General features: G+C 36.5%; 1 protein-coding gene across 9 annotated transcripts in view; it reads left to right on the top strand.

The window, feature by feature from the left end:
* Window positions 1–27,988, top strand: part of RYR2 (ryanodine receptor 2) — a 456,533-nt gene that overhangs the window by 196,891 nt on the left and 231,654 nt on the right. For all 9 annotated transcript variants that reach the window (XM_030034940.1, XM_041128385.1, XM_041128384.1 and 6 more), the window contains 6 exons: window positions 6,822–6,896; window positions 10,184–10,340; window positions 16,995–17,159; window positions 18,714–18,835; window positions 21,898–22,081; window positions 22,804–22,939. In XM_030034940.1, the coding sequence (XP_029890800.1) occupies window positions 6,822–6,896; window positions 10,184–10,340; window positions 16,995–17,159; window positions 18,714–18,835; window positions 21,898–22,081; window positions 22,804–22,939 (839 nt within the window). The remainder of the gene's footprint in view (window positions 1–6,821; window positions 6,897–10,183; window positions 10,341–16,994; window positions 17,160–18,713; window positions 18,836–21,897; window positions 22,082–22,803; window positions 22,940–27,988) is intronic.

Here is a 27,988-nt window from a genome sequence, read left to right as displayed (position 1 = left end):
TGCATAGTCTCTTTTCCCAATCTTTTCCTCCTGTTTCATACATAAGAAATTTGTTAATCATTTTTAATACTTCTTTTTTGGGTGGGGATTTGTATACAATTGTCCAGCAGAAGATTTAAATCACTGTTTGTATTACAAGTACCTTGAAATGGTCTTTGCTTTCATTTGGCATCTTTTCCTGTTGAAATTGTGACACTTTTTTTTTTTTTTTTTTAAATCCTTTTTTGGTAATTATAGTCTTGAGTCTTCAGTTGTGAATTTATAATATCGAAGGAATGAATAAATTTATTCTAATTATGGTGGAAGTTGGCATTTAGAGTAGGTATACATCGAAGTGCTTCTGTGAAATTGTTTACCATTGTTTCACTCTTCCAATTAAAAAATTTTGCAAGAAATTTTCATAATAAATTCAGGTTGTGTAGCAAAGACTTTAAAAGTATTGTAATAAACAAGCTGATTTTTTTCCCCCATAACAACTGAAACTTTACTCTTCATTTAAGAGAAATTATTTTACATTTTTCACGTTGTTGTATTATGCATGTCATTTTATTTTCCTGTAAAAATGTTAGCTGGTTATTAATACAGGACTTCGTATGACTGTAGAGTTTTGGTGGGTGTTTGTTTTGGGGTTTTTTTTTGTTTGTTTGTTTGGTTTTTTTTTTGTTGTTGTTTTTGTTTTTGTTTTTGTTTTTTGTTTTTTGTTTCCTTAGAAGTACCCAAAAACTAGTGGCAGATAGCAGTGGAAGTATGTAATCAAAATTATTTGGGGTTTGTTTTTTTTTTTTTTTTTTGATTGGGTTGTGATGCTTGCTCTTTATTATACCACCATCATTTGTATTATTTTAGAACTTAAAGTCCACACAGGGGTAGGGCTGTGAGTATTCATAGTTCCCAGTGTAGTAGGGGGCCATGAATGTTCCCATTACAAATAATGTGCATTTTGATTTGCAATATGTATTTTAAAGTGATGACTGCAGTGCAATTTGGACCCTTCAGAAATATATCATTAAAGAAAGAAATTACCAGAGCAAAGTGCTCCTGGCTTTTGCAAAGTATCACCTGAGGTGGACCAGGCTCCAATTCCTCAAACCGCCCAGTCAGAATAGGCCTTCGTGAGGGAATGTGTATGTGTAGCCCCACTGCAGAAGCCGTTTTGTCATTCCTGCCTTTGAGAGTTTCTTTGGGTTAAACATATTACGTTAAGGCTTTTGTGAATTATTTTGAACATTTTGTGTTAGTCTCAGAAATGGATAGACAGGGTTTTAAGGTGGTGAAAGTCAAAATCAATGTGACTTAGCCAATTGCAGCTCCTTTTCACTTTCCTTTCCATGCCATTCTCTTCCGACAGGTAAAATGCACTCTTTGATGTGGTATTATGAACTAGTGAGGACTGCTGTAGCCTAGAAAGCCTGGGATCTGGTGCGTGTGAAGGATTGTTTATGGCTGAAATGTGAACTCAGAAAGTTTTCACCCAGCATAAATCAATAACTTTTCCCCCACGCCCAAAACAACGCACAAGCCTTGAATAGTAACAGTTGTACTTCTATCAATTAATTTGAAAAAATCCATGGAGCTCTTTAGTGACTGATTTTTCAAATTAAAACCAGATCAGCCTTGCCTGTCATTGAAGGAAGTGGAACAATTTCTTTAACTTGAACTGTGACATCTTATTGGGATTTATTAATTTGTGTGTAATCCAGGTGTACCTGTGTTATGTTATTTATGCCAGGTTTATGGCGCCCCGATTCATTCCAAGTTACTGAGTTTTACTCCATTATTTCCTTGCTATAGAATTTAGGGGTTCTTGAACCAAGACTACTTCAGCAGTATTGAAACACTGTCATTTAACGTAATTTATTTTAACCTCATTTAATGCCCTTTGTAGTCAGTGAATTTCACTGCAATGATTGCCCTCTCTCCGCTCAACAATACCTTAATAAGAATATGAATTCAGTAATGATTCCACCGGGGGTTTGATATGTGGTAGTCTATTTTAAACCTGTGTGATTAATCTATTAGCGTAATTGGAGACGAGAGATTCAGACATCAAGCTGCCTTTTTTTTTTTTTTTTTTTTTTTTGTGTGTTTTCCCTCGCTTTGCCTCTGCATCCCACCTGGGAAGACTGGAGGAGGGCGCTGGGAAGGAATGAGGCGGGAAGGGAGGGATGGGGGCGCGGGGCGGGCGCAGCGCTGTCCGTGGTGCTGGAATCACCGCCCTGGGGCCGGGACAGACACCCGGCGGCAAGTTCCAGCTCTCATCAACTCCTTGTGTGAAGGGGAATTCGAGAGATTAAGGACAGAGTCAGGGAAAGGGTGATGTTGTAAATGAATTTACGGGCATAGGTCAGACGAAAAATGACTTCATGCACCAAGTAATTAACTAGATTAAGGTTTACAGTAAAGATGAACTGGAAATTCTCAAAGGTTCTGAATTCCTTAAAGGTATTTTCGTCTGAAATAAAAGTGGTTAATAGCCTTATTCTATACGTGTAAAATATGCAGATAAAGTGCTTTGGAAAGAATAGGAAAAAAACCATCAAGAAGTAGTGTTATGGGCATGGCTCAGAAGGTATAATGTATCCCAAGCTTTCTAGGCGAAGACTAACACTCATCATAGCTCTTGTCCTCTCTTTTTCTGCTGCTTTTTGTAATTTCCTCATGCATTTACATTACTTATAATTTCATAATAAGGTTTTGTAATGCGCAGGTTTTCTCTACTGTTTGGGAAGTAATGTGCATCTTCTGTGCACCTCACAACTCAAAATTTTATTTCTTCCATCCTATCAATGTAAATCTGTAGTAACTCTTTGATAGTCAGAGAATTTTTGTGGGTTATTCATACGTCATTAAAAGCAATGTTTCATTGACCTAGTAATACCAGTATCTGATATGGTTTACCAGTGTGAGTTTCAGGAAGGATTAAAATGTTATGAGTCATACTTCTTTTTCAGCACTGAACTGTTGTCAAGAATATATAAAAAGAAATGAGGTGCATCCTATCAAATAACTTTTTTATATAGAGCAAGTACTAAGGAAGCTGGTGAGAGCAATCTCAGAGCAGTTTACTACATTTATTTCCACAAAAGGAGTTAAAAATGAACTTTAGATTTCTTAGAATAAAAACATGTGAAATGGTTTGAGTTATGAATTTATTCAGTTGCTCTGGGACAATGGTTATTATGCATACTCTTATGGTAAAGGCAAAGAGACTTAACTTTCAAAGAAGATGAGATATCTTTTATTCAAAGCCACCTTTTCTTTGCCATCTTTTCTGTAGAGAAGACAATATCTAGCTAAAGACACAAGAGCTTAGACCCTATTCCAGTGCTTTGTGCAACCTTGGTTTTTTATAGCACATAACCTTTTTTCCTGCCCATACAAAAGTCTTGCTGCTCCATCCGTGACCCCAGTCTCTGGGCTGCTTCTTTTGCTTCCCTGTTGGGATCCTTGATCCCTAGCCCTCCAGACCCCAGCTCTTTCTCAGTCCCCCTCCGGACTGCTGTCTCTTACTCTTTTCCTGAGGGTTTGCTGCTGCCTTTTTGACTTTTGTCCCTAAAGTGCTATCACTGTCTTTATGCCTTCAGTCCCTCTGTTGCTACTGTATCCATTCATTCATATGGAAATAAGAGACAATCCCAGGATCTTTTTATGTCCTTTGGTAAACAAATTGAACGTTTTTATTTAGGATTTCTTTCTTTCTATAATTTTCTCATCTTACATGACCATTCCAAGAGTGATAGCTCCCCTTTGAAAGAACAGAAAAAGGAAATAATGGATGGACAGTCACATAAAAGAAAACTACTTCACCCATTAGAAGCCATTCTTTTAAGTTCACAATGGGAGGGTTTTTTATGTGTTTAAAATTACACTGACCCAACTGCTACGTGTAATCCAAAGCTACCTTCAAAAGTGTACTCAGACTGAGAAACTGGTGACAGCTTCCGGGTTTCCACCGTGAGAAAGAACTGCATCCCTGAAAAGTAACAAGGTACCAATTTAAAAATGAAATATTCTGATTAATTTAAGCTTTTGCTTTGACCTGATTTCTCATATATTTAATGACTTGAAAACTGCTGAATAAAATTGTTAAATTTTGTATTATGCAAGTGCAAGAGCTCCAAATGCATTTTTGTCAGTGAGGTTCATACTGAAATAAGCCAGGATGTAATCAGAATGTTTTGACTTTAAAAAAAGCCCCCAAACATTCCCCCACCCCCCTAAACAAACAACCCACCCCCCACCCAACCAACCAGGGGGACATTTGATCTGTTATTGTTTAGATGTTACAACATAAACCCAGTCTATTAGTTGCAGAACAAAAATTTGAACAAATGCCTGAAGAGAAGAGACAGTGTCTGAACAGAGAAGTAGCTGAATGCAAGATTGTTTATCATTTGCATTTTACTGTACTAATGAAGGTCAATTTCAATAAAAAAACTAAGATTGAATTTCATTCCCTTCTGTGAGAGAGATAGGAAAGACTTACTAATACCTCTCAGCTGCTCCTAGCACCACAACCATTGCAACAAATGACTAAGATAATACGTGGAGAAAATACAGGATATAAGGACAAGGGGAGGATTTTGCACATTTATATATGTACCTATAACTTCTTTTTGGTACATGGAGCATGTGCCAGAGTTTCTGTTTATACATGGGTCATGAATATTCAGTGTGAGTGGTTCTGTAATTGTAGTGCGGAATATTTATTTTATATAGATATAGAATAATATCTATTATATAAAAAAATATATTTTTACCCTTTTTTTTCCCTGTATAATTTGTCTTCATTCTTTTGCAATGTCTGGGAGTGTTTATTTCCTTAATACTTGTCCTGATCTCAGCTGGGATAGAGTTAATTTTCTTCTTAGTAGCTGGTACAGTATGTTTTGGATTTAGTGTGAGAATAATGTTGATAACATGCTGATGTTTTAGTTGTTGCTAAGCAGCGCTTATCTGAAGTTAAGGATTTTTCAGTTCCTCATGCTCTGCCAGCAAGGAGGTGCATAAGAAGCTGGGAGGGAGCATGGCCAGGACAGCTGACCCGAACTAGCCACAGGGATATTCCATACCATAGGACATCATGCTCAGTATATAAACTGGGGGGAGTTGGCCAGGAGGAGCGGATCGCTGCTTGGGCATCGGTCAGGGAGTGGTGAGCAATTGTATTGTGCATCGCTTGTCTTCTCTTGTTTGGTTTTTTTTTTTTCTCTCTCTCTCTTTTTTTTTTTTTTTGTTATCTTCCTTTTCATTACTACTACTATTATTATTATAGTATTTAATTTTACTTCAGTTATTAATATGTTCTTATCTCAACCCCCAAGTTTTACTACTTTTCAATTCTCCTCCCCATTCCACTGGGTTGGGGGGGGGGAGTGAGAGAGCAGCTGAGTGCTGCTTAGTTGCTGGCTGGGATTAAACCATGGCAATACTTTTTAGCATATTCCAAGATGAATTTTAGCACATCTGTAGTTTCATCTATTGTTAACAGTACTGAGAATTATATTCTAACTCACTGTTTCTTTTGGTTTTGAACCATCTCTTTCAATGCTGGGTTTTCCTCTGTGCTAAGCATGCAGTTCCTCTGTATGATATCCACAGGAGGACTTTGGAAGCTAAAGCCTAGTAGGTACTAAGTACCTGATTCCAAACTTGTGGTCCTCAAAAAATTGTTTCTAACAAACAATGGGAAATGCCTACGATTTCAATATTAATATCCCCTAAAGTTATGCCTCTGGCTATTTTTGGCAGTGCCTGATCTTGGCTGAAGATCACAACATTTACTCAATTCATAAGCTCTTCCAGGATCTATGCAACTAGGTCATTCTTTGGCAGTGTTCCCTGACATACTTGATCTGATAAGCGTAGTGACAGCACCCCTTTGCATAAGTGACTCCTTTATTCATTTTCCCAAAGGAAAGGCCTAAGTTTTTAAATTCTGGCAGTGTCTTAGGGCAGAAATAAAGGTGCAGGCAGGAAGCAGTCCAAAGAATGGCTGCCTAAATCTAGAGTGACAGTGCTTAATACTCACCACATTCTCAGTGTTTACTTTGAAAAGAAGCCAGGTTATCTACTCGGGGCTTTTGGTGGCCATAAATATAAATAATTTCTTGGATCCAATATAGGTCACTTATCTGTGTGTAGAATAATGGAGAAAAAAAAAACCAACCTTTTTTTAGGCTTAATTGACTGTTTTTTAGAAGCACTTAGATTTCTGGATATATGCAGGAACTAGAGGAGTCTTTACATATTCAAATTTGGAAATAGAAAGCTGTTAACATCTGAGATGTGTTAAGAGGGTATCAGTGTGGTTGTGAAACTTCAGGTGCTATGATAATAAAATACAGTGCCAAATAAGTGAATTTTCATAATTCAATGTAATAAGTTGCATGGTTATTTTAATAGTATAAGTTCTGAGAAAAAATTACCTGTCTTGTGAGATGTATGCAGTGACCACAAATCTTTATCATAATTTGATATTTGTTTTTTGTTAGAATCTAGAAATACTGTAATTCAGGCTATTGATTTTTTTGAATTTTTTTTTTCCTGGATTCTCTATCCTTAAAACACTAAGAAAGAGGTCTGAGCAAACACTGTATAAATCTTGTTGTTGTGAATATCACAATAATGGATGCTAAAGACAAACAAAATTTGAGTAACTAAGTCTGAAGCTCTTAATTGATAAGAGCTGGTTTTGAATCTGATAACCTTTGAATCTGACAGTTGCAATAATTATGAGATGCAGTTAAATGAACAAACGAATATGATGAATTCTTCCAAGACAGCTGAGCATTTAGTCTGTGCCTTTGCTTGGTTTTCAGAACTGTCCATTATGAAGGTGGTGCTGTGTCAATTCATGCTCGTTCCCTTTGGCGACTAGAGACTCTAAGAGTTGCGTAAGTAAAATCTCTCAGAAAAAGAAGTCCATTTGGCAGGGTGCTTTTGTATAGTAAGAGTGTTCCTGTAAAATCAGATTGATAACTATAAAAGCAGACTGATAATGCTAAAATAATCTTCGAAACGTGCTCTATGTCACTTTCATGAAAAACTCTTTGCCCTAAAAATAATGATTTGTGTGCCACCCCCTAACTTGCTTAAGCCATTTGGAAGTCTTTAAAGGCAAAAATTTACAGGAAGAAATGCTACCTTGCATTGTTGGAAGTGTTGGAATGATAGTAAGGAATTGTGCCTTGTTTGTTAAGACAATTGCACTGTAAAATTGCACTTAAATTGTATTACAATATGTACTTGTGATAAAATTTCTAGTGACTAATGAATTATTGCTTTTTAGAGATTAAATCAGGGCAGCTTAGCGAAAGGTTACGCTCTAATGATGCTGTTTTCTCTGTGTGCATTTTATTTAATAGGATGATGTTAAATGTCATTGGTAGGGCAGTAAGATTTTTGCTTTGGACTAAAGTTGACCTTGAGAGTGCTTAAGTGACAGCGATGAAACTGTGGAAGGATCTCTGGCTTCTTATTTTCCTCATTGCATGTACTTCCCTAATAAGCAGTGGTACTGGAGCAATGTGGGGGTTTGAGAAATTACAGGTTTCCATTACAACTGTCATATATCTCACTTTGACAGGCATTGTGTACAAACTTTTGAAGTGTAAACATTTGAACATATATGACTGAGAGAAATTGTAAGAACTGTCAAAACAACTAAGCAAAGGCAACAGTAGTCTTTCTTCTTAAGGAACATGACTTTCTTACCAAGAAAAAAAACCCAAATAAAATCCCAAGAACAACACTCTCTCCTACAAGTCCCTCAGCCTCCCTGTTTTCCTGTATGATACTGTAATAGCTATGTACATTGATTGCTGAATTGCAGGCATATTACTATTCATGCAAATGCTTCAATTTGTAATTTAGTATTTGCATGCCTGAAGTCCTCCATCAGTTCTAGTCCTTCCCAGAATGACTGCAGATAATATTAATTCTGTTAATTTTATATGATTTTGAAGGTATCATTGTTTCTGAACTCTCCTCATTAGCGGAGAACTCTCACAAAAATTGCCTGCACATGCAGACTGCCTGTTGGGATGCCCTGCCATGGGACACCACATACTATTGCTCAGTGTTGCTTCCCTTCCCAAAAGGTGACAGGGATCGTATTCTCACATTGCAGAAAAGAATTTTTAGTAGTCGGAAATGGCTTCACAAGATACTTTCCGCTCAAAAGGCCTTTCTTGTAAGTGCACATGAATTGTCCTTTTTCCTGTCCTGCAGGCATGAACCAGGGGCATGGCTCAATTGCACTACATTTATTTTCTTTTTCTTACGGTCCATAGCTACTGGGTCCAAGAGAAAATTGAGTCAAACTAGGGAAAAGGCAGCTCCCCAGCATGGCCCATAATATGAAAGGTGCAGAGCTGATGTGTTTTACCAGACCCAGCAATACAATAGCTGAGATTCATGACCTGACATTTTACTTAACTGAGAAGCAGAAGTTGTGCTAGAACACTGATACTTAGATGTGCTTTCGTGGAGTATACTGACTTTGCTGAACAGAAAAAAAGAAATACATGTCTGAGATACAAAGCTTCCATATTTCCTTCCTCCCCAAAGTCCTCTCCCCTCGAATTAAACAGAAGAGACTAGTTTACAAAAGAAAACAGTTGAGGGGAAAACCTTTTCATTCTTTTGGCCTCTTTAAAACCAATAACTAAAACAGTTTAGAAGTTTAATTAGTGAAGTATAATAAATCCTGTTACAAAACAGAGGCCAGGTATTGCTCTTGCATTTTAAAAACTCTTGCACTTTAAAAATGTCTGCCAAATCGGTTTGGTGTACTCTGTGTACAGTATGGCCAACTCTTAAGAAGACAAGCTTAAACAAATGGATATTTATATTGATTAGGTAGAAGTGCTTTAATCTGCTACATGTATGTGTCAAGGAAAACGAAAATGACTTAAACCTGCGTAAGTGCTAACTTAAGGGATTTTCAGACTGGTACATGAATATATACAAAACATATGCATAAAAACTTTTTATGTTATTAAATGCTGTACCTGGAATTACTTTAAATGCAAGTGAGAAGATGCAGTAATACTGTATTTGGTTTGTGTGGCTACCAAAACCTTGCCACACAAACCCAATACAAATACAAAATTCTGATGTGGGAGTAAGTTTATAATCAGGTTAAGTTCATAAGGATGTGTTTGTATATTTCATTGATATTATGTGAACATCTGTTGATAATTTTAAGCTACTTGAAGCCAGAGTAAGTATAGGGAATTACTAGTATTTGTGGAAGCACATCAGAACCTTGGCAGTGTCATAACTCTATTATGATGGGCATTTTGCAAACACAAAATAAATAGATGATTTCCTCTCCAAAAAGCAGTGTGCACATACATGTAAAGTGTAAACTTTTGAAGATGTAAGACTGAAGAAAGTTTTGTGAAGATCCAGGAAAACATCCTGGCTGTGGCAATTTTCCAGTCTAAGGAATATTCAAGAAGCCTTCTGAAAAGGCTTTGTGAAATACATCCTCCTTAGTAACCCCTACAGAAGCTTATCTTCAGGAGTTAATCAGGAAGAACAGAAGAGCTGACTTTTCAGTTTAAGGCAAGAAGTTAGAAACCTGCAACCTATATTTCAACTTGAGGAGTTCTTAGGGAGCTTAGAAAATCTTTCCCTTTCTTCCTTCATTTCCTCCTATAGAATATGAAGAATCTGGGCCAGTCTTTGCTTAATAATTTTTAAAACTTATTTTAGGAGGGGTTTAATTTTTATTTATTTATTTATTTGGCTATTTTATTTTTTGCACACTATTTAAAGTGTACCTAAACTGTGCTGACTGCTGAAAGTACAGTGCTCTGGGAGAGGAACAAACCCGGCTGCTGGTAGATGAAATGTTGGAGAAGGAACTGGCAGATCTAAGCATTTTGTGTACGGCATAAGCCTCCTTTTCCATGGGCGGTCTGTATCTTCTCTCAAGAAGAATTCAGTCTGAACCAAGGCAGCATGTGCAAAGGAAGAGGTTAAGATTATTTATTAGAATGGTTTTATAGGAGATAACCACAAAGTAGCCATTTTCTTACTGGTAATCCAACATTTAGCATTTTATCCTTTTACCAACTAGTTGGTAATATAATGTACTTTAAAATATTTTTGCCAGTAGTAAAAATCTATGTTTTATTTTAAAAAACTAAACGTTTCCTTTGAACTTTCCTAGGTGGAGTGGCAGCCACATCAGATGGGGACAGCCATTCAGACTAAGACATATAACAACAGGAAAATATTTAAGTCTCCTGGATGATAAGAGTCTTCTTCTTACAGACAAAGAGAAAGCAGATGTAAAATCTACGGCATTCTGTTTTCGGTCCTCCAAGGTATGGAATCAGTGCAGCATTAATATAACTAGTAGTAATTCCAATCTCTTTAGTAAGCAAGATTTAGATATTTCCTACTGCATGAATTATCGGAGCCTTCTACCTTTTCACTGATTAAAAAAAACCCCAAACTCAGTATAAATAATATCTAGAAAGCTTCTTTTATCATACTTCCTTTGGGTAATGCTACCTGGCTGTTTGTTTGTGGGTGGGTTTTTTTGTTTGTTTTGTTTTTTTTTTTTTTTTTTTTTTTTTTTACTGCTTGCCCACTTTTGAACAGTTTCCTCATTTCTTATTTGTTTTTTCTGATGAACTTCCCCGGTACTTCGCTTCTTATCTCTGTTGGCTGACTTAGGGAAAATTTATAGTATTATGGGTTATTTAAATTAAATTGGAAAATCAGGATTTCTTTCATGAGATACTTTATTGTAGTCTAATTTAAAGTTACCATAGTTTGAATTTTCATTTGACACCTTCAATAAGCATTTCAAAATCAGAACCATACTTTGTGTAGTGGGTAAACAGTTTAAAATAATACTATGATTAAATTTTTTAATGTCCTTTGATTTCTCATACTTTTCACCTGCAGCATGATGTTGCTGAAAATTTTCCAACAATAATGTTGGTTTTTTAAAAATTTATCTTCCAAAATCTATAGTAATAATAAACAGAATTATTCAGTAACTTATTTGTAGCATTTACTTTATGTATTTTTAATTATTTGTCTGCTTGGGAAGATGATAAATGAATATATATCTTAAAGCAGGTATATATTCGACTTTTGCACTCTGATAACAAAGACTTAGTTCAGGTGATTGTTTTGAGGCCCAGACAAAGTATTTTTTTTTTTTAAACCAGTTAGAAAAGCCATAGAAATACTTAAGTATTTTAGGACAATGCAGTGCAACTGTATTGGGGAATTCCTGTTGCAGTTACTATAGATCTCAACAGTTATTCTCCTTGGAAGCAAGAGGGATAAAATAATTCATTCACTGATTCTCGAGATTGAGTCTTTAGCAGGGATTACTCCAAAATGAGTGGAACAATATACTGTGCTCTACATGTTACATGAAGGCAAGAATAGTTAGCAATGCAGAGAGTATCATTTGTTGATATGGAGAAGGTGGTTCAACTCTTATTTTCTAAGTAGCATATGCACACGTGTTTTGGAGATTAGACAATGTTGTATTTGAAGTTTCTTCATTTGTCTTTTTTTCTACCTGAATTTGAAAGTGATATTTGGAAGTATTCTGAGGATGTATATTTTTAAGTGGTTTTGTTCTACTGTGTTCAAAATAAAAAGTTAACATTTTTTGATTTAGTTGTTGTTAAGTGACCAAACCTATTCTATGCTGACCAGAGCAGAGATAAAAGGCTCTGGGGCATGTGGAAACATGTTATGGTAATAAATTCTTTAAGTAACAAGAGAGTATTTTAAGAGGGGTCTATAAGCTAATTGACATGTGACAGCTATAACCTTACTGATATTTAAATATGGATTTTCAAAGAAATTGGAAGTTTGGAAGATCATATTTGATGTTAATTTTGTGTATATCGACATTCATTTTAACTAAAGACTTGGAAAGAATTATGGAGATGCCACAGGGGAGGAGTATATGGTTTGCTCTTCATTGCTGAAAATTAATCCAGTCTCCTGCTTAGGACTTCTTAAAGGAGTGTCATGTTTCACTTTATTAGGATACAGGCATTAAAAATTTTAGGTGCTTTCCCTCTCTGCAAAAGAGTGTTAAATATTTATTTCAAAATTATAGCAGTCGTAGAAAGGCTTCTGTAGAGAAAGTAGGCAGTTTTAGGGGTCTCTTTTCCTCTGAGCATGTATGGACAAACCATCCAACCTTTCACTTGTGTTGTTGCATGTAGTTAGCCCAAAATAATTATTCCTGGATAAGAGGCAGCCCCTAATCTTCTGTGAATACAGAGCATTAATAGTTGGGAGTGTATCAAGTGGCTAGATCTTTCTTAGAGCAATTTCAGTCCTTTTTTTGCCACAGTCATAATTCTTCCTTCCACTACTTTTCAGGTAGTGGAAGGAAGAATTATGAAGATCCCATTTGTTGTGCTATGGATAAGTTAGCTCTAAATAGGCAAAACCAGATATAGGGGAAGAATACCCTTATTTGCAGTGTTAAAGACTCAGTTCCTTCAGGCATGTGGGTAGATGATAATTTCAATTTCCAAATGAGAAGCAGTTTTCATGTTCATTTCAGAGAAAATACTGAAAATGTATACCCTGTAAATCCAAAGATTCAGCTGCAAATGTAAATGCTCAATATTTATTTTTGTTTTTAACCTTATTATTTGCAAGGGTCTTACTCATCATTTTAAACAGATTAGCTTGCCAGTACTGCATTTAAAAAATAAGCGGAAGAGAACCAAAAAGCTGAAGGTTTTTTGTAAGATATCTTATATGAACCAGAATACTTTTCTCAGATGCTCAAAGTAACACACACACATATGTACTTTTTTTTTTTTCCCCCCCTTCCAAAACACAATATTCTGGTATAGAAGTTGAAAAATTAGATCAGAATCTTCTTATGTGTTAAAATTTTTTAAATATCTCAGCAAAATAAAGAAATCTGAAAGCTTAAAAACATCACAAGCCTAACAGCACTCAGAAGATATGGATATTCTGAAGAGCTAACAGTCTCTTCATTTTTTTTCTGGGAATTGGGCTTTATGCTCTGCTTATTATATATTACCCTAATAATTATCATTAAATGAGAATTATATTAGGCTTTCAAGTATCTGAAATTCAGAAAATTCCTTTTTTCTCTCTTTCAGTCTCGCTTCACTCAGCACAGGATGTCCACAGATATCTACAATTTATTCCCCAAACATATGGCTCTTTAGTAGAATTGAGTTTGTAGTGATTAAGTTCTGTGGGTTTTTTTTTTTCTCTCTTGTATTTGCTAAATAGTGATTCTTTTCGATAAAAAGCATTAGGTTAATATAACTTTTCCACTGAAATAAGGTAATTTTACTAATTTAGAAATGTTTGTACATTCTGTACAGTCTGCTTTTCCTGTCCACAGTCTTTTCCAGTGGATGGAAATACATCAATTTTAATAAAATTTTATGGCCTGTATTTTTATATCTTCACCTCATTCTTAATAAAATTTCATAGGAAATATAGTAATGTCAGCTTAAAGAGCAGTCATGAATTAGCTTCTTCCAGTTAGTGATATCTGCTAGAATGTCAGTCCTGAACGTGTGCCACAGAAGGTATAGGTTGGGTCAGATGGCAAGAGATAAAATTGAAAGGACAAACCTTAATCATGGGAATCTATTTTGGAATGCTATGAGGAATTAAACAGAAACATTAGAGTGAAATAACACATTTAAGGCAAGGCTTCATAGAATAATTTTTTTCAATATTAAGATAAAACCATTTAACATTATTTTGTCCATTTAGCCCACAACAAATGTGGGAAGATTGGCTTGAATTTTTGTATGCCTGGAATAAAAACGGTTTATAAAGAGCACATCCTTCTGGAGATGTTGTTCAATAAACCTGTTTGTTTCCAGTGCATTCTCGTTGCTTTCCATTACTGAGGTGGTTTACAGACTGTTGCAAAAACCAATTGTTTCTTTTTGTTCCAGTGTAATGAATGAAGATTTTTGATCTTTGTTTAGAAAAAGTTGATGGTCTGAGAATGGCCCTAGACTGCAAATAAAACTGAAGGTTTTCTTTGTAAATATGCTGTAGGAAGAACTAGCAGATGGTTATGTAATGACAGGTTATGGTAAGAGGGTAGTGGGCTGGAAACTTGCATCACATAATGTCTGTACTAAAATGCAATTACTAAACGGTGACATGGTGATTTCTGATGGTTTTCAGATCCTGATTTTCACTGATGAACTCTTTTACAGTTGATAATGAGATTGATTCATTGTATGTACTTTCTCAACTACCTGCTGTTTATTGGCATGAATCCAGCACTCCATTCAAATTTTCCCCTTTATAAACAATTTGTGGTTCCTGTTCACTCCCCCAAAAAGCTCAATGTCTTGAAGCTCCCAAATGAATGCTCTAATACCGGCTGCCCCACACCATCCATTTCTCTCCTATATTTAATCCAACTTGTACTGTGTTCTTTTCCTGGCTGCTATGTTTATTTTGCAGGAAAGAGCTCAACTGAATGTGATTGAATTCAGTCTGGACTCTAAACCTACACACAGAGTTGTCAGTGTACTTACATGGGTGAGGTTGGTGATATTGTTTGGCAAATTGTTGGCACTGCAATTTTAATGCTAAGTAAATTTAACGTTAACTCTAATTGGTATGAAGATTTCAATATCAAACCCCTTCAATTTCTGTTACAGTCAGTAGATTTTAAAAAAAGTACAGAATAATATTTTAAATTAATAATCCCTCATGTTATTGACAGTGCTTTATGAGACAATTTGTGAATTCATATTTTCATATCTTAAGAAATTAGTTGCGAGGAGGAAGACTTGGGAAAAAAAGAAAATCTTACAATGTGGAAGTACAGTATGTTCACACTGTCTTCTAGTTATGAAGATAACTCAAAAGACTGGAGCTTGAAATCAGGCTGTCATTTCTTCATTTGATAGCAGGACCTAATTTATTTTTTCCTGTATCATCATTTGTGTGCAATGTCCTATTATAAGTAGCTTTTCAATTTCCAACTGTTATTACATTCAGGTTATTTGTGCTAGGTTTTGAAGGAATTGAATACAACATTTAGAGAAACGATATGAACAAAATAGTGAATCAATAACGAAACAGAAGCACACAATATCTCGGTAATTGGCATCAGATGTATTAATAAATCAGTTATTACCATCTATCAATGGACAAGATTTTAATAAGAATTTCAGCACTTAAGGAATTGGGCATTTACAAGATAGTGAAATTAACATCTGTATCCAGAAACAGTTTAATAATCTGAATTGATGAGTATTATATCTGGAAGCTTAATGTTATGAAAAGTCATAATAAGAATTTCAGCTGAAGGTTTGCTTTTTTAAGTGCTTCAGAATACATTCATAATTGTAGGGTGAAAATCTAGTTATATGACATCTCCCTTTACTTAATAAATACTTTTAAAAATCCTTTAATAAATTAGAGATTGTTTTCTGTTCATTTCAAAAACCCAATCTTTGTCATCTTTCAGTGTGAAGCTGTCTCCCCAAATTGTCAAGGCACATGTATGGTGTAATCATTCTCCTAACCTTTCCTGGTTGTAGCAGAATAGAACATTTAGAACTTTTTGTCTCATTGTTTGTAACATTACTCTGAGTAACTGAAGGAAGTGGCTTGTCCTCTGCTGCTGCTCAGGAGAAGCAGAGAAGGTTGAAGCTGTATTTGGTTGAGGGGATCATCTTGCACCCTGAATGTATGGCCTAGAACAGGCCTGGAAGTTGCACAGATGATTTTTTAATCAGTGGTGAAAATTAAACAGCTTCTTATGTGGGCATGTGTGAGCATATATAGAAGCAGAACACGGGGAGTTACTGCAGCAGTGAACCTGCCTGCACTGCTGAAGCTGTGAAAGGGAGAGCAACACAGCAACTGCAGTGTTACAGTAGTCTCAGCTTCAACTGCAACAATTGTGATGTATTCCCTTTCCTTCCGGAGGAATGATGCATAGTTTCTATGTCAATAACTTGATCACATGGATGAGAACTAAAGAGTCAAAGTGGTTTTGGTTACTCTCAGTGGAGAAGATTTTTGCCTAAAATGGAGCTAGTGGCGATAGCCTCAGGAATAGGCAGATGAACTTGCCATGGAGAAGGTCAAAGTCCGCTGAGAAGTTTTGGGCATAACGACATTAACATTCTTCCTACATTTGGATTTAACAACTAGTGCAGGCAGACAAAAGGTATATCAGTCAGTTGAACCATATGCTTTTGGAGAGACTTTAAATGGATGCTCTGCCATGAAGCAGGATGCATAGGCTGTTTGTCTTATAAACTGATGTCTGTGGGGAAGGAGTTGGTTCTTAGAAGAGCTAGATATTGGAGAACACCTCAAATTATAGTCACAAACTATAGTATTGTTTGGGATACTAAATGTCCTCTCCTGAAATGACTGCTGTCTGTATAGGACACCAGCTGGACTGAAGCACGGTCATGCCATTCTTCTTTTACAGTACGTCAACAGGCCAGTCACACAGAAATGGATTTCTTTTCTCAGGAAATACTGAGCCCATTGTCAGGCAGTAATGGGCAGTGACTGATTGAAGGCCATCTCTCTGTGACAGTTGGAAATATATTGTAAGGAGGTGCTCACCTTTTCCAGGCTGGGAAGAAAACCCCAAATCCCCAAGAAAAAGCTTCTGGAGGTGAATGCCTGGTTCAGCTAGGGGATTCAATGTATTTGGTGTTGCTTTGTAAGCTTTTATGTTTCAATAATGACATGTACTGTCTATTATGATCCAAGTTCTTTCCTAGGCTAGGTTTTTGTGTGGATGGGATCCCTCTCTCCATCTTTTCCGCAAATATTTAACTAGAAATCTCACTTTCACCATTTTTTAATCATTTCATTAAAGAAGGATCTCAAATATTCTTTTAGGTCCTGTTCTGGACAATTGCCTAGTACTCAATATTTTATGCAAATATTAACATGTTGGTTCTTGTTCTTGTATACATTTTTTTCTTCTTCTTCAGGAAAAGTTGGACACAGGGACAAGAAAAGAAGTGGATGGAATGGGAGCCCCTGAAATAAAATACGGGGATTCAATATGCTTCATACAACATGTAGATACAGGCTTATGGCTCACGTACCAGTCTGCTGATGCAAAGTCTGTACGAATGGGTTCTGTGCAGCGGAAGGTAAGACCGTAAATAGGAATGCATTTCAATGCATTTCATTTAGTCACAGTCTGATGGCGGGGGGGGTGGGGGGTGGAAATGAAGGGAACTACAGGAGAGCGCTAATTTCTGAGTTTCAAATATTTTAAGCATGTCTTTGTTTCATTGTGAAAGGTTGTTTTTTTCAGTCACATATTGAAAAGTTATGTGATGTACTGAGTTCTTAAACTAAAAGCCAAAGTGCACGTTAGCCTGTAGACATTAACCCACAAACATTGATAAATCTGGATATATTTGATGTCAAACTAAAATATTAGTAATAGCCTGTAGCATATGCTAAAATTCCTTTCTTCAATGTGCTGTAGTTTGGATTGAGGAGGCTTTTAGTTTGAAGTCTTTTCTTTCCACGTGAGCATATTACCTTTTGGGCTGGAATGTTCAAGTGTTGAGTCCTGAGGGATTTCTTTTAAAGAATAACTATGGCCAAGCAGAATGCTAGCTCGGCATAATAAAGTGGGAAAAAGATTCTTTTACAACTTAACACATCTTCCAGAAGTTACAATTGTGTTAGTGTTTACTGTAAATGTATAACTTTGCAGGAAATTATTTCTCAGCAAGGAAAAAATGTTTTATCCTTCTTTTAAAAAATAAAATAAAATAAAATGTGATGTTTATCCATACTGTAGTAATTTCTGTGACTGTTTTACATGCCAGAACTACAAATCTAGAGCAACATCTGATATATTTGGAAGGTCATGCCTTAAAAATTTCTATATGTATATAAAATTTGTCTGTATCATATATGTGTATATATACACACACACACATATATATTCTATAAATATTTTATGTAAAAATAATACATATTTAGGAAACTGTTTATTTCCATGTAAAATTTTAGTGATTATAATACTAATATAATTAATATTTATAATAATTGTAATACTTAATTCTAAAATAATTCAAAATAAGATACATTATTGAATAATGTAAGTAATATAAATAGTTTGTGTGTGTATACATTTGTGTGTGTATGAAAAAAAAATTACCTAAAATAGTTTAAAATATTTATGTAGATTGGATTGAATACCTTCAGAGCCATGATAACTAAACATGAAAAACTGGAAGTTATCAGTAGTGACTCAAGGCATAGTCAGAAAAGAAGGCCAGTAACATCCTTGGAAATCAGGACCAGTAAAGAATACTTGTTTTGACCTTGTCTGTACTTTAGGGATCTGCTGCTGTGTAAGGGAACTATTTATAAGGTTGACAAAAACAAACAACAAACAAAACCCCTTAGACTTTTGATTTTAAATTTTTTTTTTAATAAAGTATATTGTTTACAGGAGCTGTGGCTTGGAGATTATTATGGCACTGAACCTGCTGACTCAGTACAAGTGTGTCCTTGGACACAAGGAAGTAAAACATGGGATTATCTGTTTTTAATTAAATTCTTTTTTTTTTTTAATGTGACTTCATCATTTCCTAGGCTGCCTTACTATGTGAGTTTTCATACTTCTTATTTGTGAATAATGTTTAATTTTGCAGTGACTGCTCTTCATTTTTGTCTTGCAGGCAATAATGCACCATGAAGGTCACATGGATGATGGTTTAACATTGTCCAGATCTCAGAATGAAGAATCCCGCACAGCACGTGTCATCCGCAGTACGGTCTTCCTTTTCAACAGGTTTATAAGGTGTGCTTTTAAAATGATCTCTTCATCCTTTTTCTTTTTTTTTCCTCTTTTATTTTATTCAAAGTGACCATTAACACAACAGTGAACAATTTAGCCCTCAGAAAAAACAGATGAATACTTCTCAAACCAGAGTTTATGCCAATTCTTTATGTGTTATCAGCAGAGATGTACTTTAAGAGGTATTGGTCAGTTTCTTTTCTCTATTTTCTAATACTACTTCATTGTTCAACCTTGATTTGAATGCATAAACATACTGAAAATGCAAACAAACCACAAAAGAGAGATTTTTTTCCTTGCCAAAATTTGCTGTAAGTCATGTGGTGCATCACTTAGCTCTTTCTTTTCTAAGTATGGTTTTTAAAAGTGGTCTTCCTTGAAAAACCTGGAAGAAGGAGATGATAACTGTATAACTACAAACTTGTACAAGACACAAATATGCTGGAGAAGTTCATAGTCTCAAGAAGTTTTTCTTAAAAGTATGAAATTACACCTTCTTTCTACCCACCGATTACACTTTCCTTATTTGGTCCCTTTTAATGCTACTCGTTTCTTTTAATATTTCGCAACATATAAAATGTTTTATTTTATAGTATTTTAGCCATTTAAAAATACTGCCAGATTCATGCAATTTGCATTTATCTTCCTACTCCAAATGTTCTCCTACATAACACTGACAAAATGCTAATTCTCAAATGTTTGTGACTTCAGTAATTGATGAAAGCCTCTCTTGTCAGTGTAGTTGGCATTAGAAAAAGGATGATATGCAGTAAGACTATATGGAATGATAAGAATTTCATAGGAACTCATTTGTCACAAGGGAAGACAATGTGGGAGATGGTGACCTGAAGCAACCATGTTCTAAATCAGTGTGCACAGCCGAAGAGGTAGACATGTCAATTTGTTGAAAAACATTTACCCAGATACTTAAATAACAACAGAGAAAAACACCTGTCAGGAGAATTGCCTACTGTATGACATTTAAAATACAAAAGAAATGCAAGCCCTAGGTCACTTCGTAAATAATACATTTTCTTAGAAGCTTCTAAGAATGCCATAAAAGATAAGGACAGAGAAAGGTAATTTAATTATAAGGTTTCACAGATCAAGTTACTGCTAAATTACAGTGGAGATTTTTGTGGAGTGCACAGGGAGTCCAACGTAGTGTTTAACAATTTAGGTTTGGCAGGATGTTACTGCAAGAAGAAAAAGCTGAATTGGAGAGGATCAAAATTATTCTCCTGAGTGTGTGCCCCAGTTCTTTCCCACGAAGTCAGTAGAAAAATTGCACTTCAGATAACGTGCTCACAATAAAAATTAAGTTTTAAAGATAACTTTATAGCTATCTTTTTGAAACATTGCATGATTTATTCTAGGAGATTTTTATTCTTCAGCAGTACATATTCCTACTGAATTCATAATGTTTCCTGAATTAGAAGTTTTCCAGCTGTAGTTTACCAGTTGAGATGAAAACAGAGTGACACGTCAGCTGAAAAAAACCAAAAAACCCCAAAACAATCAAGCAAACAACCATCACCACTGCCTCCCTCCTGCCTGTCGTGTCGTGTGTCGTCCCCCCCCCCCCCGCCCAATACTTATCAGTGTTGTCTTAATCCAGCAAAAAGCAGAGTATAAAAATGGGGCTTCTACTCCATATCATGGCCTGGAGAGGAATCCTGGGAGCAAGCAGGGTGCTGTGCAGCTCAGGAGAGAGGACTGCCGAGGACAGTCATGGGTCAGGTTGCCGGGGGCCTTTGGTGCCTCTAACGAAAGAAAAGAGGGAGGTGAGCACGGGGCTGGGAGGTGCCTCTGTAGACATGGCAGGCTCCTCTGCCAGCTGAGGCTCGGTGGTCTTTAGGCCAACATAAATGGAGCACCGGTGAAAACGGAAGAGACCTCTTTGCTACATAGCAGGGTTTTACTCAAAAATACGCTAGCAAAAAAAACCTTTTTACAATGGCAGAATTGAGAATGAGTCAAAAGAGAAATCATGAATGTCAAATAAGCTCCCTCCTCCTGCTCTCCCCCACTGCATGCCACCAGGGTGGGCTCTTCCTGTCAGGGCTGCTCCTCACCCAGAGCTTCAGGGCTCTGGCTGGCTCCTGCAGAGTTTAAGGATCCTCTGGATCTTTCTCTCCTCCCTGAGGATGGGTGCTGTGTTCACGGGCCCTCAGCACCCCTGCTTTCTTTGCCCCGCATGGCCCCTCCTGCTCCTTCCAGAAGGTTCTGGCGGGCCTCCTGCAGCCCCTGGCTGGGGCAGGCCCCCTGCCCGCCACTGCCCTCCTGAGGGGAGCCGGGGAGGTGCAAGGGAAAGCCCTCTCCTTCCACTTGCTGCATGGCGCTGATGAGGTCTCCGCTGCCACAACCACATTTCAAGAAAGATGAGGTTAAATGGAGGAGAAAAGTATATCAGGGCTCCGGAAAGCACAGCGCTGTTGGGGATGCAGCTAAGGAAGGGGCGGGTGCAACATGGATGAGAACCGTCTGCCCTCCACTTCTAGGAGACAATGGTCATAGACTACAGCAAGGCTGAGCTTGAATTGTATATCAGGGAAACAAAAAGGTTAATGAAGTGCTGGGATAGAGTGTGTGGAAGAGCTGCATCTTCCAGCACTGAAGGTGGCTTAAGAACAGGTAAGAGACATGCCTGAGAGCCCGTATGGACTAGCTGGGCCCTCTCCAGCACCATAGGACTGGTTCTTTGACTTCTGTCCAGTCCAGCCTCATGATGCTTTGAACAGGTTTGCAATAACTTCTCTTCATCTTTTGGTCTGCCTTTGGTACTGTTAAATGTGTAGGTAGAATATTAAAATGTGTTTTCTGGATTTAAAAAAAACTAAGAGAAACAACATTTTTGATGCTTCCAGTTTATGTTTGGGAAGGGAGGGGTGCATGATTAAGTGGAGAATGGGGCAGACATACATAATTTTTGAGAAGTTACATAGCTGTCAGAAAATGAATTGAGCTTTGGCAGCTAAACAAAGTTTGCTTTTAAACCAATAAAGAGTTGAAATGATAAAATAAATTAATTTCCAATACCCAGGAGACTTTGTGTCTTCTTGTAGGGGCCTTGATGCTCTCAGCAAGAAAGCGAAGTCTTCCACCGTTGATTTGCCTATTGAGTCAGTCAGTCTGAGCCTTCAGGACTTGATTGGCTACTTTCACCCCCCTGATGAACATTTGGAGCATGAAGACAAACAAAACAGGCTCCGAGCACTGAAGAATCGCCAGAACCTCTTCCAGGAAGAGGTACTTCTCTCAGTTTTACTCCTGATTTTCCACCATGTTGTCTGCAAGTGTTCTTTCACATTGTCTGGAGCATTGATGTCTAATCTGGAGTATGGTTTGCAGTGGTTTTTTTGTCCTGTAAGAGTCAAACTATTTGCTACATTTATAATCTCTTTAGATCTGTTGATTTTCCTGTATATTTAAGGAAATACATTCAAGGCCTTACTTCCTTTTCCTTTTTTAAAAAACTTAGATATTAATATGACCTTGTGCCTTGAAAGCTAACCATAATTTACTCCTTATGTGTAATCTGAATATTTAGTTTCTTCTGTTATAGTTTAATCTCTTGATGCAGAAGTATGTTTTGGTTTAATAAGCATGCTTTAAATATTTTGTTTAATATTGTCTGTTATTCTCTGGTCGTGATAGTTGCCTATACTTAGTCAGATGCCTAAATGTGTTCCAGAATAGAAACTTGCCTAAAATTATGTCTGGAATACTGTTTATTTTCTGTTTTATTTTGACTGTCCTAAATGATAAATTTTTATTACCACAGTCAAGGAACACTCTTCCATAGGGATTGCTTGTTTGACTCCACTTGTCTAACTCCTTGTATATATTCTGGTGTTTTGCATAGCCTCCCTTTCATGTTTTGTTTTCTTAGATTTCTGAAAATCTTATGTGTTTGCACCTAAACAATACTTTTTTTTTTTCTCTGACAATCTGAGCCTTTCCATTTTTAGGGTATGATCAACCTTGTTCTTGAATGTATTGATCGCTTGAATGTATACAGCAGTGCAGCTCATTTTGCAGACGTAGCTGGGAAGGAAGCTGGAGAAGCATGGAAATCTATTCTGAATTCTTTGTATGAATTGCTAGGTAAGACATATTATGGGTTACTTGGATTGTTTTAGCTCAAAATAATACTCAGATAAAAAGAAACACGAACCTGTTTTAGTACAGAAGAATTTCCACTGTGTAGAAATTTAGGATACAAATTAAACAAGATTTTTGCATTTCCAGCTCCTTCCATGTGCTTAAGAATAAAATACACTGAAAACACTCAAACAACGTGATTTTTCTAATAATATTTATTATGATAAATAACATGTTTCTGACTTCAATTAAATGATTGATTGGTTTTTCATATTGTCAAATTATTGGTATATCTTGTATACCACCCAAAAGTGTGTGAACAAAACATATATGAATATGTCATTCCTGTGTTAAGGAGCCATGACATTGTGGTCAGTTTTGTAGAAGTCTACGATTTTTCACACATCTGGCTGCAGAACTGCAGCATAAATCTAAAGCTTCTGTAACCAGGACCCCTCTTATTAGTCAGTAATGACCAGTGACTCCAGCATTATACTGGATACAGTGTGCCATGGAACGGTACACTCTTTTAGATGCAGTATGCCATGAACGTCTTGTCCACCTGCAGTCACTGAAAATCTCATAATACCTTCTGCAGGTATCTGTTAGTTGGTGTCCTGGTCAAATTGCTATTTAGGTAGTAGCATTTAATTGCCTGTTTGCTCACCAATTTGAATTGCATATGTTATTTATGTTCTACTATGACTCATTATATAGGGTTATTAATTCACTACTATAGCTGCCTGCGTATTCACTCCTGCTGAGTTGTTAATTGTCTACAAAAGGAAATTTTACTGCCTAAGAGACCATTTTGTCAGTTCCTTGCTCCTCTGTCATTAGGTTTTCTCAGTGCCATAAGTAAGCCTAAATAATAACATTAACATTGACCTGAAGTGACTGAGGACAGTAATGCGTCCCTGTCATTAAGCAGTGCTTTGTGCCGGCTGCATATGTGTACCTATGCTGTTTGCTTTCTGTAACACACCAGCCCTAATGTGAGGGCCTTCTTGCCTTTAAACTTGCATGTGTTTTGGCAAAAGCTTGAGTTTGGACAAAGTCCTCATACAGGATTGTTATCTTATTTTCCTGTAAAACATAAAGCATTTTATGTATGATTTATACTAAATCTCACTCCTGAAAAATTTGGTGTTGAAAAGGTACACAAGTAATGTTATGTTATACATCAATTCCATTAAAAACTCCAGGACTGAACATTGAGTTTGTAAAATGGACTGAAGTGGTTAGGAAGTGCCCAGATGAATGTAGTCTGTATATTATTAATTGGCTCTTTGGTGGGTATGCATTGTGAAGCATGATCACATACTAGTTTTTCTATAAGACCCATTCCTTATTTAGTGCTCATTTATTATTGGTACTTAAAATACTTCATTTTCTCTTTGCTACTCAGTGTGTGGCACTGAACCTTATTTATTGTGAGCCTTTTAATTCATGTTTGGAAAACAAAGCTTTTATCTTGGAGTTCTTTTGTGCCATTTACGATTACTAATCTGAATAATTAGAACTATTAGTAAGTGTTTTGTTGGAAACTTCTGTAATAAACCAAATAGAAGGTATTATCTCCCATTCACACAGAGGAACAGATACAGAGAGAAATTTACGTAAAAAGACTCTACCAATGCTAGTTCCCAAATTAAGAGCTGTGGGATATGACCTTTTTTCAGAATATTCAGCAGTATTTCATGTGTGCAAGGCATACTGAAAACTTGTACTCCTCCAAATTCAGAGGCACAGAAAATTAAATTTTAATGGCATGCCTCACTTCACACAAACTTTCCTTACTACCCAACAGCAAAGTGAGGCAGGAATTCTGTATATAGTAGTTGCAAAGTTTTCCATAGTCAAACTAGGTTCATCATCTAGTGCTCTTGACAAAATAATCTTGGGGGGAAAAAAGGATATCCAGCATATGGTGCACAGCCCTTGATAAAACCAGTGAGGTGCTTCTGTCTGGCCCACTACCTTTTCTGTCAGAGGAAACAGAAGTTGACACAGTAAATATCATTGAGACAATCAGAAGCCCTCTCCCATGATCTCTCAGAGCAAAGAAGGAGCTAGCTGAACAGTGGCTGCTGTCACCTAACCACAGGCCATTAGGGTAGAAGGTGGTTCCTGTGCCTGTGCTTCTGGGTGAGGAGTTGCTGAGATCTAGCCCCTCTATGTAGCTGAAGATTGTAGCATGATGCATACACACAGGTTGCAAGGGTGACCAAAAGTGGCATTTCCCAACATTAGATTGGTAGATTTTCTGAACATTATAAGGTAATTTTAATGGTTTTGGTTTTGATTTCCATGGGTTTTATAGTTGTAAGCTAAATACATCCTCTATACACCTCTCTCCAGTTCTGTAACTTGCAGCATAGTGACAGGTGAGTGAGTCAGCATATGGATCAAAAGCAGGACTGAAACTTCAGATACATCAGACTGCTTTGATTTCAGCTAAGAGTGATTTGTAACAATGGTGCACTGCTGTCCTTGTATTGTATTTCTATATGAAGAACTGTTTCAGAGGTAGATGGGAGTTTTTGCTGGTGGATTTATGATGTTTGATGGTTGAGAAATTTTATGACTTGGCAACATGAATTATATTGTAGGTTCTTGAATGGAGTGTTCGGATCCTTTCCCTCTTTTTTTTTTTCCTTCTATTTTTTTTTTTTCCTCATGTCTTATGTTTTTCAAACTGGTGTAGGCCTTTCTCATGTTTGTTTGCATGTTACAGCTCCATTCTTCTCTTACCTTTGCCAATGTCTGTCTTCCTTCAGAATGCGATGGTCTGTTATAGAAAATGAAGAAAATGTTTCTTGCTGTTTTCTCTATATTTCAACAAGACAAAACAACCCCATGTAGCTTTGGCTATCTTCATGCTTGCAAGCAACCAGATTGTTCAGTCTGAATTTTTTGAAGGTAGCTCAACCATTGGAAGGCAGAAAGGGCAGCAAATTTTAACTTTAACAGTTAAAATTTGGAAAAGATGCATGAAACTAAGCTTTCACAGTGGAAATGATACTAAATTATAGTGTGAGCTTCTTATCACAGAGGTACTACTGTTAGGTTTTCCCTCCCTCTGCTTCTGTTTTTACTCTTTACTCACCCTAATGCCTGTATGAATGCTTGAAAATGTGACATTATGTAATGTGGTTTTGGGGGATGTCTGCTTGTCCAACCCTGTGTTAAAAAGATTGTCTAGAAGGAATATTGGTAGAAATTTTACATCTTAATCTATCTTTCAGCTCATGTATGCCCACTAAGTAAAGTGAATCTGCTTTAGGCTTTTTTTTTAAAGGTGATTATTTCATGTATAATAATGGTAGTTATTTGATTTATTAAGAATCAATTAAAGAAGTTATGGCAGGAATTGTAAACATTTAAAAGTATGGACTAGGTCCAGAGAGTTAATGTCTCAATGAAATAAACTGATATCCTTTTAGAGTGTAGATGATGGAATATAAAAGTCCGTGCTTGGATTATTCATAGATGTAGGGGAGTGTTGAAGTTTTTGTAACAGTTTAGTTTTATCTCTTGTTACATTAAGCACAGCTCAGACTGGAGGAAGTAGTGGCTTGATTGTGGAATCATTTCTCCAAGTCTGAAATTTCCAGTTGACAAGCCCAGAAAATTACTTCTGAAAGAGTCTACTTGTCCTGTACTAAGTATTGTTTCCATGGACTTGTAGTGGAACAGTGCACAAGCTTTTGTTGACTTCCCAGTCCCCATACGCCTCCTGCCCCCTTATGTTACTTCCCTAACTGCATTATCTTCTGGCAGCTAATGCTTAAGAAGCCTGGCTTTGATCTGGCTATAATGAATTTGTACGTTGCTCTGTTCTGAATAAAGCTGGAGCTGTACAGTAATTGCATGGATGACAAATGGATATTGCTTGCTCAGTCTTGCTTCAGCAAGCACTGCTTTGTTTTTGAGTCTGCACATAAATAAAAGTAAACCGTGATGCCAGAATTCATGGCTTTTGCCACATCATTGACATTGTGATATATTTCACTGTGACAAGAATGGAGGCATTTACAGACTTTGAGTTGAGACTGGATACTACCACATATAAAAATCATAGAATGGTTTGGGTCGCAGGGGACCTTTAAAGATCATCTAGTCCAACTACCCTCATCATAAAAAATTTCTTCCTTATATTCCATCTAAATCTACTCTCTTTCAATTTAAAATCATTGCTGTATATCTACTAAGGCATCTGTCCTTCTTCTGTTACAAATACATACAATCACTCTGAACTTGTATTTGATTCTTTTGTATTACCAAAGAATGTGCAGGAGTATATGTAATGATGTGACTTTATTGTCTGACTGATCACATCCTGGTTTTTATTTATTTAAAACTGGATGCTAGTCTTGTTCAGAGTAGTGGGCAATAAAAGAAGCAACTGTTGGACATTATTTTTTGTTTTCAATGTTAAGTGGCTGTGTACCTCATTTATTGCACAGCTTTAACCACTGAATACTAACCTTGCACAAACTTCTGCTGAGCTGCATTTAGGAAACCATCTGTGTCTTATTACTGTTAATGAAGTCAAATTTATTGATGTTGTGTTAAGCAATGAACTATTACTGCTTTCATTTTCTGTTTGTACCTGAAGCACAGTGAGATTATGTACCTTGCCCATAATCAATTAAAATGTCACTTACAGAAACAGGTGTTCCTTAATTCTAATCTGTGTCTTTTAACAAGATGCTCCTTCTCTTACAGTGCCTGAGTATTTTCAGATAACTATGGTCATGATTAATTGACTATGTAAGATTTCAGGATATAGATTTTTTTGTCACATAATACAGCAAGAGAAAGGTTTTTGTTTGTTTGTTTTGCTTGTTAGGGGTTGTTTTTTGGTTTTGTTTGTTTGGTTTGGGGGGGGGGGGGAGGTTGGCTATGAAGCAATTGGATTGTGATCTCTTTATTCATGATGCAGAACTGTCAGTGCAGTGACTTGTTTGCAACTAACTCCAAGATTGCTTTTCCCCTTTGCAGATACAGTTTCTTATCATATTTATGTCACAACTCTGTAAGTTTAAC

This window comes from Aquila chrysaetos, chromosome 13 (genome assembly GCF_900496995.4).
Source record: "Aquila chrysaetos chrysaetos chromosome 13, bAquChr1.4, whole genome shotgun sequence".
Lineage (NCBI taxonomy): Eukaryota > Metazoa > Chordata > Aves > Accipitriformes > Accipitridae > Aquila > Aquila chrysaetos.
The sequence above is the reverse complement of the archived record's forward strand: the minus strand, read 5'-3'. Positions and strand labels throughout refer to the sequence as shown.